This window comes from Cebus imitator, unplaced genomic scaffold (genome assembly GCF_001604975.1).
Source record: "Cebus imitator isolate Cc_AM_T3 unplaced genomic scaffold, Cebus_imitator-1.0 Scaffold176, whole genome shotgun sequence".
Taxonomy (NCBI): Eukaryota; Metazoa; Chordata; class Mammalia; order Primates; family Cebidae; genus Cebus; species Cebus imitator.
The window spans coordinates 2,176,510-2,193,566 of NW_016107491.1; the positions used below are offsets into that span (position 1 = coordinate 2,176,510).

Sequence of the window (17,057 nt, forward strand, 5' to 3'; positions counted from 1 at the left end):
AGGCGATTCCCTTGTCTTAGCCTCTTGAGTAGCTGGGATTACAGACATACACCACCATGCTTGGATAATTTTTGTATTTTTAGCAGAGATGGGGTTTTGCCATGCTGGCCAGGCTGGTCTTTGATCTCAACTGAACCGCCTGCCTCGGCCTCCCAAAGTGGCGGGATTACAGGTATGATCAACCTTGCCCAGCCAGATCATTGAGTCTTAACTTTAACATGCAAATAAAGAAACTAAGGTTCAGAGATTTAAAAATCATTTATCTGAGGCAGAAATGAGATTAGGGCCCAGCTCACCTGACATTTTAGTGCTGTTATCTTAGTTGCCTTAAAATCCATTTGTTTGCAAATAACAAAAGCAGCATTATATTATTTGAAAATACATAACTTAATGGTAAAACAGGTATCATTAGCAAATTGTGTTTATTTTAAATGTATTATCACCCTAATTTCTCAGGGGATCTTAATGCCAAAAACCCTCAGCCCAAAGTTTTTTGGTGAATTTGTTTACACTTATATTAGTACGTACTACTTTATCACCATGGATCTCAACAACGTTCTTAACCAGTACTTGATTCAACTGTAGGTGATATTTAATTCAGTTGATGATATATCAATTCAGAAGTTACTCTTTTACTCTTTTTTTTTTTTAACATCACCTACAGTCTCTTTTTGGAAGCTTGGTATTTGTGTTATTAAATTCATAGTAGTACTGTCAGTACTCTAGATGGTTCTGTAATAAGTATTAAGAAAACATGCCTTATGTGACACTATAACAGATATTTAGTTAATATCAAGCTAGAAATGTTAAATTTTTCATAGAAAAAAGAAGGCCCATATTTGGATTTTAATGTGTGATAGTCTTTATTTACAACTTTATTGGCAAAAAAGAAAAGGGAAAACTTTTAAACAGTTTAACACAGGGCATTGTAGCTGATCCTGTCAGATAAAAGAAGTTCCATTTTAAATGTCCATCTAATTGTCCAAAGATATACAATACTGAATCTGCATATGCAGTTTCCTTTATGAAGTACAGTGCTCACATTTTAGGCAGTTTTCTAAACATACAAATACAAAGGAAATTAAATCACTCATTAAAAACTCTGTCAAATGAAGGGTATTTTAAATGTAAGTTTGTTGTTTCTGGTAATAGCACATGCCCAAATGAAAACCAAAAGATTGAAAAGCAGATACACTTCTTACTTGGGTGGATAGTTACAACAATCAATCATTTTCTGCAATGACCATTATATTTTCAATTTATCATGAACTAGTCTGAACTTACTATGAGATGAAGCCAAAGTCAGAAGAGAAGACATAGGAACAATATTCCTTTTTTGTAGGAGGGTAAGTCCTCCAGAATCAGCATGGGAAATAAACATCCTGTTGATTCTAGGTGGAAAAAATTAATGTAGTCAATTTCAACTCATGCTGAGCTGACTTAATTTTTTCATCGACTTGTTTGGTGTCATTCTTCTAAATCAAGTGTATTTAATTCTTCTTCTAGTTCATCCAAATCCTCTCCAGTGAAAAGATTTTCATCAACAGGAACAGCATCAATAGCTCCATTTTCTGGTCCCTCTCTTTCGTTGTCCTCTTCCAAGTCACTTCTTTCACCATTTTCAGCCCTACCTCCAGAAGCTTCACTTAATTTGTTTTCTAAAAATAAAAATTGGAACCAGTAAGGCGTAGAAGCAGAAAACACCATCTTACATTAGCAATAGACAACACAGACTGATATTACACTTCCTCTTTTCCTTTTCTCCATGAAAGCCTTCCCTAGAATTACTCCAGCAAGAACTGATCATTCTTTTCTGAGCTTATTTGTACCAATTATCTATACTTACTATAAAATACTGTTTTTCACTGTAGACATTTGACTGCTTAGTTGTTTCTTCTACAACTCTGTGTTCCCTACATGACCGAGCAATTAGATTTTAGTCAGTCAATTTCCATACAGTATTTTATCTGAATAAATGGTTATGGAAACCAAAAAATGTTTGTAATATAAGCAGCTACTTGGCTTTTGGTTTTGAAAATAGTATTTAAATCATGGTGTTGTAATGCTGTGATTGTGACAGCAGAAAATCTTCATCATGTAATCGAATGGTTAAAAAAAAAAACCCCAAAACCTAGTCAGTCGTATACAGCTACTTTTCCTTATAGATTAAAATGACTGAGAAAACAAAAATGCTGCCTTTTTTGTTTCGTGCCATTAACATTTACACAAAGACATTTTTAAACAGCCTAATTTAGATTTCAGCTATTTCAAACATCTCTGATGACAAAGTCTTGGGAATTTTATAATCTCTAAAGTATTTGCAGTTGTGCCTATTGTCAACAAAGCCCACTTCTATAAAAAGCAAGTCAATCTAAATACTAGCAAGACAATGCTTTGATAACAGTCTCAGATCTTGGGAGGGCAAGCTGGTTTTTCAAGTTATAGCTTGTGTACTTTTATTGTAAAAATAAGGTTCAGCCTTTTCTGTCTCAGCTTTTGCCTTAACTGGTATTTATTCTGCCTTTTTCTCCCATAGCAAGGATGCCAAACTTTCACCCCTTTCTTCAAGCACCTAACTCAAGGCACAATTAGACATAAATTATACCAACAATCCTAGTCAGCCTTCCCTCCATTCTCACACCTAACTCATTTACTTTCACGTCTTGCTTCCATAACTAATTTCCTTTTATCTTCAACTTTTCCTCCTTACCAGATCCTCTTTCTTTCACCTACAGATACATACTTACCAGATCCTCTTCCTCTGACCTACAGATACATTTAGGTTTTCCATATCCTAAAAAGCCCTTCCCATGACCATGTCTTCCCTCTAAACATTAAGAGAGAGAGAGGACTGTACTCATTTTTCTTCTGTTACTGTAGTCTTAATGAAACTGGCACTCTATTCCTATAACCAATTACAATTAGTAACTTATTTATATTCTTTTTCACCCTACTTGCTTCTTTGGAAACTTGTTTCTTAATTTTTCTCTGACCTTCTCAATGTCTTTTCTAAGCATTCCTTCTCTTACCTACCTTAAAACACTGATATTTTGTGCAGGGTGTTCATGTCTATACAATATCCTAGACAGTGCCACTTTGGATAATGAAAAAATCTCAAACGCATGAGGTCCCAAAGTAAACTCACTGGCTTTAACTCCAAGTTCATTTTTGTCTCCTTCTAGTTTCTGTTAATGATTTTCATATCCACCCAGCTGCTCAGGTCTTCAGGCTTCACTCTTTATTATTGCTTTTATAGATGGTCAAACCACACATTTATGTTACCAGTCTGGTACCTGCACACATCTAAGTTTGCCATTTAGACAGCTTCCTAGTTCTTAAAATTAGACAAAGTTAGCATACTTACCATCTTTATCGGAAGTGTATGTGCTGAATCTTTCAAGACTGGCTACAGTAATACCTGTTTCATCTACATCTCTTGGGATGTACTGGCTTAAATCTATGTCATTTATGCTCACTGAATCATCAACCTCATCACCACCTGTTCCCTGGGTGTAGTGGGTATCATTTGCTTCCTCATCATCATCACTGACCAGTTCAGGATGAAATTCAAACACTTCACGACCACTGATCACTAGTGCTTTCCCTGCTTTGAAGTCAGCTTTCCTTCTTTCCATGTCTTGTTCAAGTTTATCAATCTTTTCTTGTCTTTTCCTTTTCTTCCATGNCTTGGGATGTACTGGCTTAAATCTATGTCATTTATGCTCACTGAATCATCAACCTTTAACAACATAAAGAAAAGAAAGTGTTACAAATAAGAACAGTTTTATTTTACTCTTGACATTTATGTTAATGTGCCAAAATTATCACTGATCCAAGTGAAAACAAAAGACCAATTACTGGCCAGGAGTGGAGGCTCACACCTGTAACCCCAGCACTTTGGGAGGCCGAGACAGAGGGTTACCTGAGCTCAGGAGTTTGAGACCAGCCTGGGCAACAAAGCCAGACTTCATCTCTATAAAAAACAAAATATCTATTGCTAATTTTTTTTTTCTAAACTTCTTTTAAAAATAGCAAGGTGGTATGTGAAACTTCTTCCTCTGCCATTACATTTTTACATAGAATGATTTTTTTCTTTCAACTGAGAGGCCAGAATTTTATGACTACACAAAAAATGAATTTTATCTGTTATTACTGAATCTGTCAACAAGTAAATGACTGTGCTATTCTCATGCTCCCCAGTTTGTATTTTTAAATTAGTGCACTTGTCCCATAACTTTTTTTTAAGCATAAAATATTAAACAAAAAGAACTCTTTTTCTTTTAAAGGGTGGATAAAACATACTTTTTACAGGTAATACATATAGCACTCAACCACATATTAGGCACTGTGCTAAGTTCTATAAAGAACTACTAATCCATGAACTCACTTAATTCTCGTAAACTCCCTATGATTTAGAGATTATCATTACATCCATATTACAGATGAGGATGGAGGCCTAGAGTTAAGTAATTTCCCACAGTTGACATAAGGATGTGAACCCAGGCACTGTGGCTCTAACGTTGGTGGCTCTTAACCATGTTGCGGTATTCTCTATTGTTTCTTTCAATTAACATAAGGAGATAAGGCATAAAGCTTCCTCTTACCTCATCACCACCTGTTCCCTGGGTGTAGTGGGTATCATCTGCTTCCTCATCATCATCATTGACCAGTTCAGGACGAAATTCAAACACTTCACGACCACTGATCTATTCAGAAACACAAATATATAAACTCAGGACAAAAATCTAAACACTCCTTGTTACTGATGAAATAAGGACAAAATCTTACATAACACAGAAATTAAAAATGGAAGAATAAAGAAATCAGTTTGGGTGAGTCTGAGACATACCACTAGTGCTTTCCCTGCTTTGAAGTCAGCTTTCCTTCTTTCCATGTCTTGTTCAAGTTTATCAATCTTTTCTTGTCTTTTCCTTTTCTTCCATGCAAGAAAAGATTCTAGAGTGATTTTGGTAACATTTGGACCTAGGGCAGAACGCTGCAACAATAAAGAGTTAATTTTTTTTCTACAGAAGTCACCTCAAATAATGCTTCACAGCAGTTTTCTCTTAATGTGATTAATTCCTTACCTATGACTATCCTAAAAATATTAAATTTGAATAAACTATTTTTTTTTTTTTTTACTTTGCATGGCAATGAGTAAAATGAGTATCCAGAGATACAAACACTAAGAATATATTCTTCTGACCTAGATTTCTTCTAAACATTGAAGGTGAGTAAAACTTGTCATAAGAAATTGTTTTAACATGAATCAACTGCTGAAAATAATAAATGTATTATAAAAAGCACCATAACAATATCCAAGTTTCGTTTGTGTTCCCAAGGCAATGAAAAACAGAACTAAACGAAAAAACCCCACCTGCCCTTTAGGGCCAATAATCAAATAATAAATATACAGAACAGCTCAACACCTGCCAGGTATTAAACACTTTATACGTGCTAATGCACTGATCCCCACAAGTAAGTGAACAAAGGGTAATGGGAGAATTGACCAAAGATGAATAGTTAACATGTCACAGAACCAGTATACAAACCATTTTAAATATACCTGACTCTGAACTCTACATTTTCTAATATACTATGTTATACCCTGAGTGAGACACTAAACAATATGTCTATTTAAGGCAAAATGGATATAGTTTGTAATATGCAACCCTAAATCTAATATTTTGAATAATCTAAAAATTTGCATAGACTAAAACTGTTCTGTACTGAGCCAAAGACGAGTAGCTGAATATTTGCTTCAGCCTCATTCCCTTCTATAAGCAGAGTGAGTGTTTGAGTCCAGAGCTGATGATAAAACATATAATTAAAAAACTAGAGTGTCTTCTTTCATACATATGCTAATGACTACCAGTGAAAACCAAAAAATATCAGGGTTAGAAATCTAAAACTACAAAAATGCAATCTGAGAACTAAGCATTTTTGCTAACTTGATCTTACAGAAACAATTTGATAAGCCAATAGCTAGTACTTAAAAAACTGTTTCACAATCCTAAAATTAATGTCGTGATTGGCTAATGTAAGGTTTACATTTTAGACATACAAGAATAATTAAAGTAGGGCAACTTTGAGAATAGATCACAGTATTTTTTTTCCTTTCATAACAGGCTATTGCCCCCAAGTGGTAAGTATTAGAATTTCACAAGAAATACTGCTTTGTTTTTCTGGTAGGAAAAGGATACCTCTCTTTCAATTAGATCTTCTAATGAAATTTCATCTTCTTTCTCTTCTTTCTTTTTATCTTTTTTCAACACAAATCCAGGAGGAAGAGCATGACGATACATGCAAATATCACCGCCGCCAGGGCATACCCAAAACCAGCCATACTTGTTGTTTTCAATAGCTTCAAGGAAATGCTTGCACACCTATAGAGACAATATTATTCACAAGCGGTGGCTCATTGTAGGCCATTTCCAAGGTAAATGCTTAAGTATATGGATCAAGTACATTCTCTTCACAAGTATGTTCTATTACACAAGTACATTCTGTTCATTTCTGCAAGTAAGGGTGCTCTGTCTATCCTCTATTCTGTGTAGAACTGCAACAGAAGTTTATCTTAAAATACTTAAAACAATGGCAAATTCCCTTAAAAGGGAATCTATACAAAGTTTTCTAAACTCTGAATCATACAAAAATGACTTGTTTCGGTTACCCTTTATAAATATACTCCACAAATCAGAACATACAATTGGCTATAAAAAAATAAAATCAATGATTTTCTTTGGTTTCATCTTTCCTAAATAAAACTAATCACATGCAGTATACAGGAGCAAGGTACAAAAGGAACACAAAAGAGAGTGACCCTTCACAACATGGATGGGAGGCATAATTGCATTTAAGCCTCAAGTAATAAGTTTTGCAAATAAGAGAAATTAATAAACAGTATCCACCTCCCCCCAACAAATATAACAGATGTGTATGAAACTAGCATTCAAAATTTTTCTAGCACAGCAAGAATATTCACTGTAACTGAACTATAAATAAATATATGGATATAAATGCAGAGTCTGAGAAACAAGGAACCAATTTTTAAAGGTAAATTTTCTGGAATACTAGAGCCACTACATACCAAAAATTCATTCTGGAATTCATATGTCATAATATTTTAAACCTTATAAAAAAATTTCTCCCTTTTAAAACTAAATAAATTATTAAGTGTGCTTGTTTAACAGGTCACCCTCTATACAAAAAAAAAAAAACAGAGATTTTAATCTGAATATATAATTGTGTTTATCCATATTTGAGAAAGTTCACTTCGGAAAATGGCATTGAAAGGACTTCAGTATCATAGTTTTACTCTTGTTCAGCTATTCCTGAACAAGAATGTAATTTTATAAAATCTAATTTGTAAATTCCAAAAATAAAGCTCAATGTACCTTAGCTTGATGAAATCAAATTTTCTAGTAACTTAGAAAATAATCTAATAGAAAATAGCAGCAAATACCTTGCTACATAATTCTCCCTAATGCTAAATATCACAGCATCTCAATTCAAGAAAAGGACATACTATTTGAGTTTTTGGTTTTTTCTTTTCCGCCTCACCGTGCTTCTTGTTCACTACTTCTTCCAGCTTTTTCTCATCCCAATTATCCATAGTATCTAAATAAAGAAATGAAGATTAAATACTGTAATTTTACCTACTGCTCCCACAACACATATCTCCTTAGACATGAATGCTGTGTTATAAGACTCATGGCCTAACACATATTTCTTTTTCTTTTCCTTTTATTGAAACAGGGTCTCACTCTGTTGCTCAGGCTGGAGTGTGATGGCATGATCAAGACTTACTGCAGCCTTGACCACCGTCAATTACCGTTGACTGATTGAGCTCAATCAATCCTCCTGCCTCAGCCTCCCAAGCAGCTGGGACTACAGGTATGCACCACCATGCCTGGCTAATTTTTCTATTTTGTTGTTGTTGTAGATATGGGGTCTCACTATGCTGCCTATGCTGGTCTTGAACTCTTGGGCTCAAGTGATTCTTCCTGCCTTGTCCTCCCAAAGTGCTGGGATTACAGGCATTAGTCACTTCTCCTGGCCTCACGTTTGTCTTAAAACACCAAAGGCAGAAATAAATAGTTTTAAGATTATTCACCAAAGCTTCCTAAGTACTTTGGACAAATGAGAAGGTAGTACTGAAGGAAAGGGTGACAGACAAATCCAAAATAAATCACTGTTTTTTAAAGCATCTTCATTTACTTAAAGGGCATATTGTGGTAATGTTCATATTTTATAAAAAATAATAAACCAAATTAATTATTCTTCATATAGTCTATTAATATTGAAAGGTTCTTCCAATTCATAAATATCTTATTAGAAGCCAAAAGTATTATACATTTATTTTTAAGAGGATGTTTTTAAAAACATTACCTTTTTCAAGTTCTTCATCTCTTGCATCAATGTAAACACTTCGCTTTTCACATTTTCTCTCCAGAGTCAAGTCATGAGAGAACTTACACTTATCTCCTTTAGTACACTGTCCTTGCTTGAAGAATGCACATACCACAGACTTGGGATCCGCACCTATGTCAAATGGCATATGGTATTTGTATTACAATCTGCCAGATTGTAAAGTATAGCTTCTACCTGAAATAGGATTAATTTTGGTTAACTTGTTATTTTCCATTCACTGATGTGAGAGGAAAACGGCACTTATGGGTGACTGGTAAGGCATTTCTTTCAAGTTCTTTCTGTAGCATTTTATGTCCAGTTTTCCTCTTTTATTCTTACTAAAAAAGGTAGCAGAGGGTGGAAAAACAAACAAGAACCTAGGATATTTCACAGGCTTTGTCTAGTTGGTGTCAATAGGGCAAGAAGCAAAAAAGAAACAAACATACATGGCAGAAAAGTGCCAGAAACTTGGAACATAAAATTTATTCAACTACGGCTTTGCCTTGGCTACTGAATGTTACAAATCAATTAGCAGTCTGTTAAATTACTAATTTTGCCTTATGTGTGGGGTGTATGGCTGCAATTTAGCTGTACAATGACACCGATGTGAACATAGAGAGAAACCATAAGCAAGCCATTGACATACGTAATTTTGATGAAGGGAGTACTATTTTCATTGCAGACACACCTGGCTTATTATCTTAAGAAAATAAACATCAAAATAAATAGAGTTTTTAGAATAAGCTACATCTGATAAAAATAACACTTCTGAAATTTAAAGTTTACCTTTACTTATTTTTTGAGCAGCAACTACAGGTTTGAACAGTTCATTTAGCTCCTGCAATTCTTTCTTCTTGTCATCCTTCTTCAATTTCTTTTCAGCTTCACTCTGTGCTACCTATAATATTCCCAGGTTTAAAATGTAAATTTGATTGTTTACAAAAATTGTTTTTACTACACAGTAAGCATTAACATAACAAAGATACTTGCATATTTATAGTCTTTACCTTTTAATATCAGTGTTACAATGGCCTTACAGTGTCTATTAAATGTTGTAGTTAAAATATTAAACGAAATTGTAATGATGGTACCATGCCTAGTTAAAAGCAAAAGCTTACAGCAACAAGCATTTATTAAGCATTTACTACATGCCCAGCATTTTTAGCTATTGTTTTCACCTGCAATATTCTTCTGTGAAAACAACCCACTACCCAAAAATGTACAGGTTCTTTTTGAAGATCAGAGAAGCACACATCCTGAAATGTACCGTCCCACATGATAATGAATTAGACCACCCCAAAAACCTATATAGTGCCCTTGTGGAAAAACACTGGGTTAGGTCAATGTAGGAGATTAAACAAAACAATTCAAAATAAAACATGGCATATAACATAATCCAGGCACACGATTTACATACCTAATATGATTAGAGGATTCATCCAAACATTATATGTCAGGTCCTATGTTAGATGACAGGGAATACAATGAAAAGACAAAGATGCTTATTTAAAGAAGCTCAGACTCTAACCATAATATAATATATAGTGCTCTGGGAACAAAGAATGCCCAGATACCTAAGAAAATTAAATCGAGCCAATAACCTTATGGATGCATTTTTCTTGATGGGCAGGTAAAGAAATACACAAAGAGCCAGCCAATGTAAAGTTACAGGGATTAGAGGTACAAAGTATGAGAAACGTCAATGAGATGCTTAGATTGTATCAGTAGATTGAACAGAGTTCCACTTAACTGTTTAAAGTAACGAGATCAGGTCACATTTTATAAAAGATCAAGACGACAAGATTTGTGGAGGATGGATTTGGAATCCAAGAATAAAGGCAAGAGGCTGTTTTAACTGCTGTACACAATGAAACGCAAGAGCTTAAAATGAGTATTAGTGACGAGAATGGAGAAAAGGAGACACAGAGAGCTATCTTTAGGAGACAAAGCTGATAGGACTATGAAAATGAAGTATAAAGGGGGAGGAATCTAGGATTATCATGTATATGGTTAGTGCTGTTAAACAAGACAGGGAATACAGGAGGAACAGGTTTCAGGGTAAGAGGTGAAGACGAGCTTAGTTTTAGACAGAGTAAAAGATGCACCCAGAGCATCTCGGTGGAGCTCTTTTGAAGGTAGATGGACATGGATATTGATTCCACTGAAATTAGAGAGGGTATGCTTAGAGATAACGACTTTACAAATAGCAGCTTACAGATAATGATTAAAATGTTGGCTATATATTACTCAAGGACAGCATAAAAAAGTGGCAAGAGCAAAGGACACTTCCTTGAAGAAAATCCATATAAAATGGGACAAAAGAACCTAAAAATCCCAATAAAAAGAATTAGAAACATCAAAGAAGCAGGTAGAAAACCAGGACAAAATGTGTTCAAGAAAAAGGAAATTTAAGGAAAGAAATGGCCAGATGCCATAATTAGGTCAAAGACATACCAAATCCTGAACATGACCCTATATGTAGATGTGTTTAAACAGAAAAAATGTTTTGAAAGAAAAAATTGAAGTCATTTTATTTTTAATAGAAGCATCCTTTGCTTATCAGGCCCATCCCAAACATTTGTGGGGCCTAGAGTAAGAATAAAATGGAAGGCTACAAGCCATTTATCTTAATACGTAAAATTAGAAATCAAGCTCAGGAATAAAATATTGTCTGTTATCCTACTTGACAAATATACCTTTTGACCTGGAAGGACAGGTTCAAATTTTAAATGCTCAGACTCTATGGAGTTCCACATTGAAGCATGCCAGTAACACAAGAGTCAGTCCCTGGCTCTTCTTTCTCCTCTTCCCTCCTCCTTTCATTCCACTTTGGGTGTAGGGGGAGGCAAAAGGGCAGGAAGAAAGGAAATGGTATGGATAGGGACACACCTTTACAGGCAGATAAAAGAGGGTCAGACTACTGTAGGAAGAGATGTTGCAAAATCTGGGTGGGCACATCGCCTTGGCTTGAGTGACTCCTTACCTGAGGGAAAGAATGATCTGGAGAAGACACACATATCATAGGACCTAGAGAAGGATACCTCCTGCCCAGCTCTAAAAGCAACAATACTGCTCATTTGCGATGTTATATATGATGGGTAGGTACCCCATGTTCACAGAGAAATGTCCAGTTATTCAAGCAAGTGTGAAAAATATAATATTAAATATACTATCAAATCTAACTGCCAGCACACAAATTTCATAACTTCCCAGGTTTATGAAATCTGAAATAATCACTCAAAACACTTCCCACTAGAAGAAAAAGTTGGGGAAGAGAAAACAGGATTAGAAAAGGGGCTAAATGAAGAAAGTCAAGTCTTCTTACATATTAGTATCTACATTCATCAGAAGATTTACATTATTTTCTTATTTAACCACCAGAATAACACAAGGAATAACTGCACTTCCACATACAGATAAAGACCAGGGCTGCTATTTAAGGATCATGTAACAAAAAAGATAGGGAGATTCACACCCAAGTCTATCTGACTGCAAGGTCTAAACATTAATTTTTACTAAACTAAACTATGCTACTAAGTTAGCAGTTTGGAAAAGCAATAGTTTTAGATTATAGAATCAAGCTGGGGAAATGGGTGTGAAAGGAAAGTGTTGAATCACTGATTTGCAGACAGCATGAGCAAGAGAAATTTATCTCACAGATACTCATTAGCAAATTACAAAAAAAACTGTAAACACATGAGAAATTCTTTCTTTTTTCCTACATCACAAAAATGTGTTTCCAGAAGTTAATGAAAAGCAGATAGAAATGGTGTGGAAAAGGTACTTTACAAAATAAAGATCTATGTCTATGAAATCTTTAGAAGTGAGAGGTCCAAAGAACCTGAAGAAAAAGGGGCTACATTTTTTTTTTTTTTTTAAATGAGTTGCCAATGGATAAACTCATTTAAAAATTCATATGAAAGAATAAATGCCTAAGAACAACCAGAAAAAATAGAAAAGGCATACCATTTTGGGGAAAAGACTTCCCTTATTTGAGACTTTAATATACAGTCAAGCGCAGCATTGTGACATTAAGGTCAATAACGGACCACATATGACAATAATCCCATAATATTATAACACCATATTTTTACTGTCTTTTCTATGTTCAGATACGTGAATCATTACTAATGTGTTACAGCTGCCTACAGTATTCAGTACAGTAACATGCCTTGGAGCAACCAGTTATACTATATAGGCTAAGTATATAGTAGGCTGTAATCTCTAGATTTGTGTAAGTACTCTATGACATTTGCACAATGACTAAATTGCCTAAGAACACATTTCTCAGATTGTATCCACATCACTAAACAATGTATGACTATGACTGTTGGTCAATAGTGGTACTTCAGTTGGATAAACAATGCTGCTGGAAGCAGCTAATCATTTAAAAGAAAACAAACTTAGTCTGGGCATGGTGGCTCACCCCTATAATCCCAGCACTTTGGGAGCCCAAGGTGGTGGGCTGCAAGGTCAGCCTGGGTGACATGGCCAAACCCTGTCTCTACAAAAAATGCAAAATTACCTGGATGTGGTGTCATGCACCTGTAGTTCTAGCTACTTAGGAGGATGAGGTGGGCGGATGGCTTGAACCCAGGAGGTGGAGGTTGCAGTGAGCAAAGATTGCACCACTGTACTCCAGCCTGGGCAACAGAGAACTTTAAGATATATAAAATTAATTTATATGACAAATTATAGACTACAAAAATAAAGTAATTAGAAATGATCTAGGAAAAACATGTAGAGTTTAGTGGCAGGTGAGACCTTTTAGCCATATTTTAAAAAAGCTAGCAATGTATCTGGCAATATCAAATTATATGTATACATATAGGTGAAAAATTGGTACATGGCAAAATATAACTGAAATATCACCAATTATCTGCAATGCAGACAAAAGGTATCTTATAAATTGACAAGAAGACAACAAGTAAAGCAAATAATTTCAATACGCAAGTCAGAAGTGCAAACCCAAACAGCTAACAAGTATACAAAAGGTACCCTCTAGTAGTGAGGGATACAATGTAACAATAAGATATCATTTTATACTTATCAGATTGGAAAACACTAACAAGAATTTTAGTACCTATTACTCATGTACTGCAAATGAATATGTGAAGTACCACAGCCTCCATGGAAAGCAATCAGGCAAATTTATAAGATTAAAATTAGATTAAAATCCATTTCCTTTGATCTGGAGTCTGTTATCAGAAAATTTATGCCACAGAACTAAAAGCACAAACACATGTAAGAACACCTGTATTTCTTTTAGAGGTGGTCTTAGTGTCAGAAAGCTGGAAACAAAGTGATCACTTATGAATAGTGAAATGGAGGACTATAATACACCTATACTGAAGTATGGCATGCAGTCATTATTAGAATAAATGAGAGTTCTATCAAAATGGCTTCGAGGAATATCCAAGAGGTACTGCTGGTAATGAAGGCCAAGATGCAAAAAGGTTTTGAGTAGGATTCTGTTTTGAAATACAATTATATAATAATATCAGTCATTTTTATCTGAAACAGAGGCTATATTAATACTACATTCAAAAAAAGCTATGGAAACTTAAATTACTTACCTGACGTGGATTTTGTTGACCAAATTTAACCTGATGTGTCACAGCCTTGATAAACTTCTGCTGCTTTGCTCCTTTCTTATTCTTCAAACCAAAAGTTTTGTCCTAAATGAGAGAGAGCACAGAAATACCTTAGCAATTTAGGTTAACATATAGTTCATCCAATGATATCTAAAAATCATTCTTTTATTTATTGATACATGTCCTTCTTTACTAATATAAAAACATGTAAAATACTAAAACATCAAATCAAGGTAATATATAACTTTAAATCATCACCCAGATTCTTTACAATTCAATATATGCTTAACATTATTATCATTAAACCTGTTATTCTATGAAAGTTTTTTCTAGAGCATGTTTTGGATATCAGTACTATGGGATGTGCAGAGCTCTTATATTGGCATAAGAAATCCTATAGTTAAATAAATTTAGAAAAATGCTTGATTAAAAGGATTCTTAATTCTCAAGCACAAGGTATCTTACAGCCCTTATCAGAGGGGATATAGTATGCAGCACTTCCAAATCTTCCTTTACAGCATAATCCATTTTTACTCAGAGTATTGTGAAGGGTTATACAATACTGAACATATTTTTGGGACTACTACATAAGAGGACGAAGATACTGGATTTTGTTTAATAAATGTTATCCTCTCAAAAACAAATTTAAGAAAGGAAGCAAACTACTGAAATGTATATATTCCTAGCTATTGCTAAGATAGAAATATTGAAAGTATGCAACATTTTCTAAATCTGGAATATTATTAAAACTAAACTAAAAAACAACATTTTCTTTAAGTCTGGAATATTATTAATACAATAATTTGGTAATATTCAACATAACAGCAGGTATTACTTACGAAATGCTCATTATGTGCTAAGCACTAATGGTGATCCTTGGCTATCTACTTGTATTTAGTAAGTAAGCAGTAAGAGGTTGGGGGAGAAAAACATCTTAAAAAAAGAAAAAAAATAAGTATGCAGTACAAAAACGTTTAGAGGACATTGCACAAGTACGAGCAAGTGTGTGGGGGCGAGGGGGCAGTGGTCTGTAGTGAGTTGGATTTCGGAATGCCCCACAAAATTCAAGTCCACCTGACCTTAAATTTGACTTTATTTGGACATAGGTCTTCACAGCTGTACTATAAGGTGACATCATACTAGATTAAGATAGGCCCTAAATCCAATAACTGATGCCTTAATAAGGACCACACAGACACAAAGAGAAGGAAATGTGAAGACAGAGGCAGAGAGACTGGAGTGACATTGCTAATAAAAGCCAAAGAATGACAAGGACTGCCAGGTGCCACCAGAAACCAGGAAAATGCACGGAACAATTCTTCCCTACAGTCTTCAGAGGGAGGGAGCATGGCCCTGCTGACACTAATTTCAGACAGTAGTCTCCAGATCTCTGAGATAATAAATTTCTGTTGTTTTAAGTGATCCAGTTTGTAGTCATGTTACAGCAGTCCTAAGAAACTCATAAAGCGGGCTTGACTAGTGAGCTTCTCCCTAAGGTGAATGAGTGTCCAGCCTGACAAGAAATGATCAAATGCTAATATCTGAAATATTTTTTCTGTATCTTTTCCCGTTCTCTGAAGAAAGATCCTCTTAGCTGGGGGGGGGGGGCAGTAAGTCTAACTGTAGACAGGAGAAAAGACTAGGTAGGAGAAGAGAGTCTCCGTTTACTGCACAGACTTACTAGCTTCCATTTTCAGGCTCATACCCCACCTCCTCTGTGCTTAGTGTTCCTGAAGCAGAGGCCTATTCCCTGTGACTCCCCATCTCCAAGAAGATACCTCCTGTTTCTTGCAGAGGTAGTCACCTGGCTGAATTGTAGTAGATAATATTAATTACTCCTAACACTTTCAACTTCTAGTTTGCAGCCTCTTGCCTTCTGTATTACCTAGTGCTTCCCACGGTTGAGTTTTTTTCAGAATTTTGCAGAGGAAATTCCCTTGCTTCTCACTGGCACACTCCTAGGCAAGCACTCAGGCATAACCACTCTGCTCTAAGTAAGTTATCGTCTCATCCATCCACTGCCAGTCTTCATATGTTGAGGTTCAAGATTACAGCTGTCTCCTTATTTCAAACTAGAATTCATATTTCTTTTTCATTCTCTTGTTTATGAGTGGTTTCAGAGAGGAAAAAGAGGCAAAAAGGTCTTTTCAAAGTAATCTGAGACCCTCTGAGTGGCATTTAGCATGAAACAAATTAAGTGGCCATTTCTAAGCCTTTATTTTGCTATTATTTCTAAGGGAAAGGAAAAAGTAATGAGTAGAAAGTATGATACAAAATACCACCAAGTGGACAAGCTGGAAATGGAAAATAACAGTACTGAGACAATTAGTATTTAAAAACATCCAACATGACATAATGTTTACAGCAACCTCAAAAATCAGTAAAAGATCTTTCAATAGTCTCAAAATGAAAACGTACATTTTGCTTCTAAATGGTTATTTCTTATTGGGAAATATCTCTTTATTCGCGACATCTATATCCATATACCAAACTTTGCTTTCTTTTACTTAAATGCCTGTATCATGATTTAACATCCCAACATGGTATTATACAAAATTCTACATGAATTTCCTATAGTCTACGTGTATGAAAAAACGTAGGAACACATACAAGCTCGATGTTTCTGCACTGAGCCTGTTATGGATGGCTTCCCTTGTTTCTACAGAGAAGAAAGTTTAACACTCAATTCAATTTGAAGATGGATGGTCAAGATAATGTGATACATATAGATGAACACAGTGCTGCAACTAAGTATAAAATGCCATACTTTCCTTTACAAAAAGTGAGCTCTCAGGGAGGGAGAGGAGACTCTAGATAAAAACATGATCAGGATTAAAGTACAACAGTGTCTACAGGTGCTCTGCCAGAGGAGAATAACTGGGGTTCAACCCATGCTTCATATGTAACTGTAAAGAAGAAATAATGAATAAATAATGCCAAATAGCAAAGCAGATACCGCCAGATAAAGACTTAGGAAAGAAAAAAGTCCCCTAAGGGAACCTGGCCAGTAAGAAAATAAAGCACTGTTACAATGGCAGTTTCTGATAAAGG

At 35.1% G+C, this 17,057-nt stretch overlaps 1 protein-coding gene across 2 annotated transcripts in view; it reads right to left on the minus strand.

Annotated features, from left to right (window-relative positions):
* Window positions 1–838: 838 nt before the first annotated feature.
* The window catches only part of ZC3H15 (zinc finger CCCH-type containing 15), a 22,600-nt gene continuing 6,381 nt past the window's right edge, over window positions 839–17,057 (minus strand). The window contains exons 2-11 of one of the 2 annotated variants that reach the window (XM_017545061.2): window positions 13,989–14,090; window positions 9,199–9,310; window positions 8,392–8,544; window positions 7,529–7,620; window positions 6,204–6,386; window positions 4,850–4,996; window positions 4,605–4,706; window positions 3,695–3,739; window positions 3,365–3,443; window positions 839–1,658 (exon numbers count right to left, since the gene is read on the minus strand). In XM_017545061.2, coding sequence (XP_017400550.1) covers window positions 1,468–1,658; window positions 3,365–3,443; window positions 3,695–3,739; window positions 4,605–4,706; window positions 4,850–4,996; window positions 6,204–6,386; window positions 7,529–7,620; window positions 8,392–8,544; window positions 9,199–9,310; window positions 13,989–14,090 — 1,206 coding nt within the window. In that variant the 3' untranslated portion in view covers window positions 839–1,467. Of the gene's footprint in view, window positions 1,659–3,364; window positions 3,500–3,694; window positions 3,740–4,604; window positions 4,707–4,849; window positions 4,997–6,203; window positions 6,387–7,528; window positions 7,621–8,391; window positions 8,545–9,198; window positions 9,311–13,988; window positions 14,091–17,057 lie in introns of both variants that reach the window. The other variant, XM_017545062.2, reaches the window with a different exon arrangement.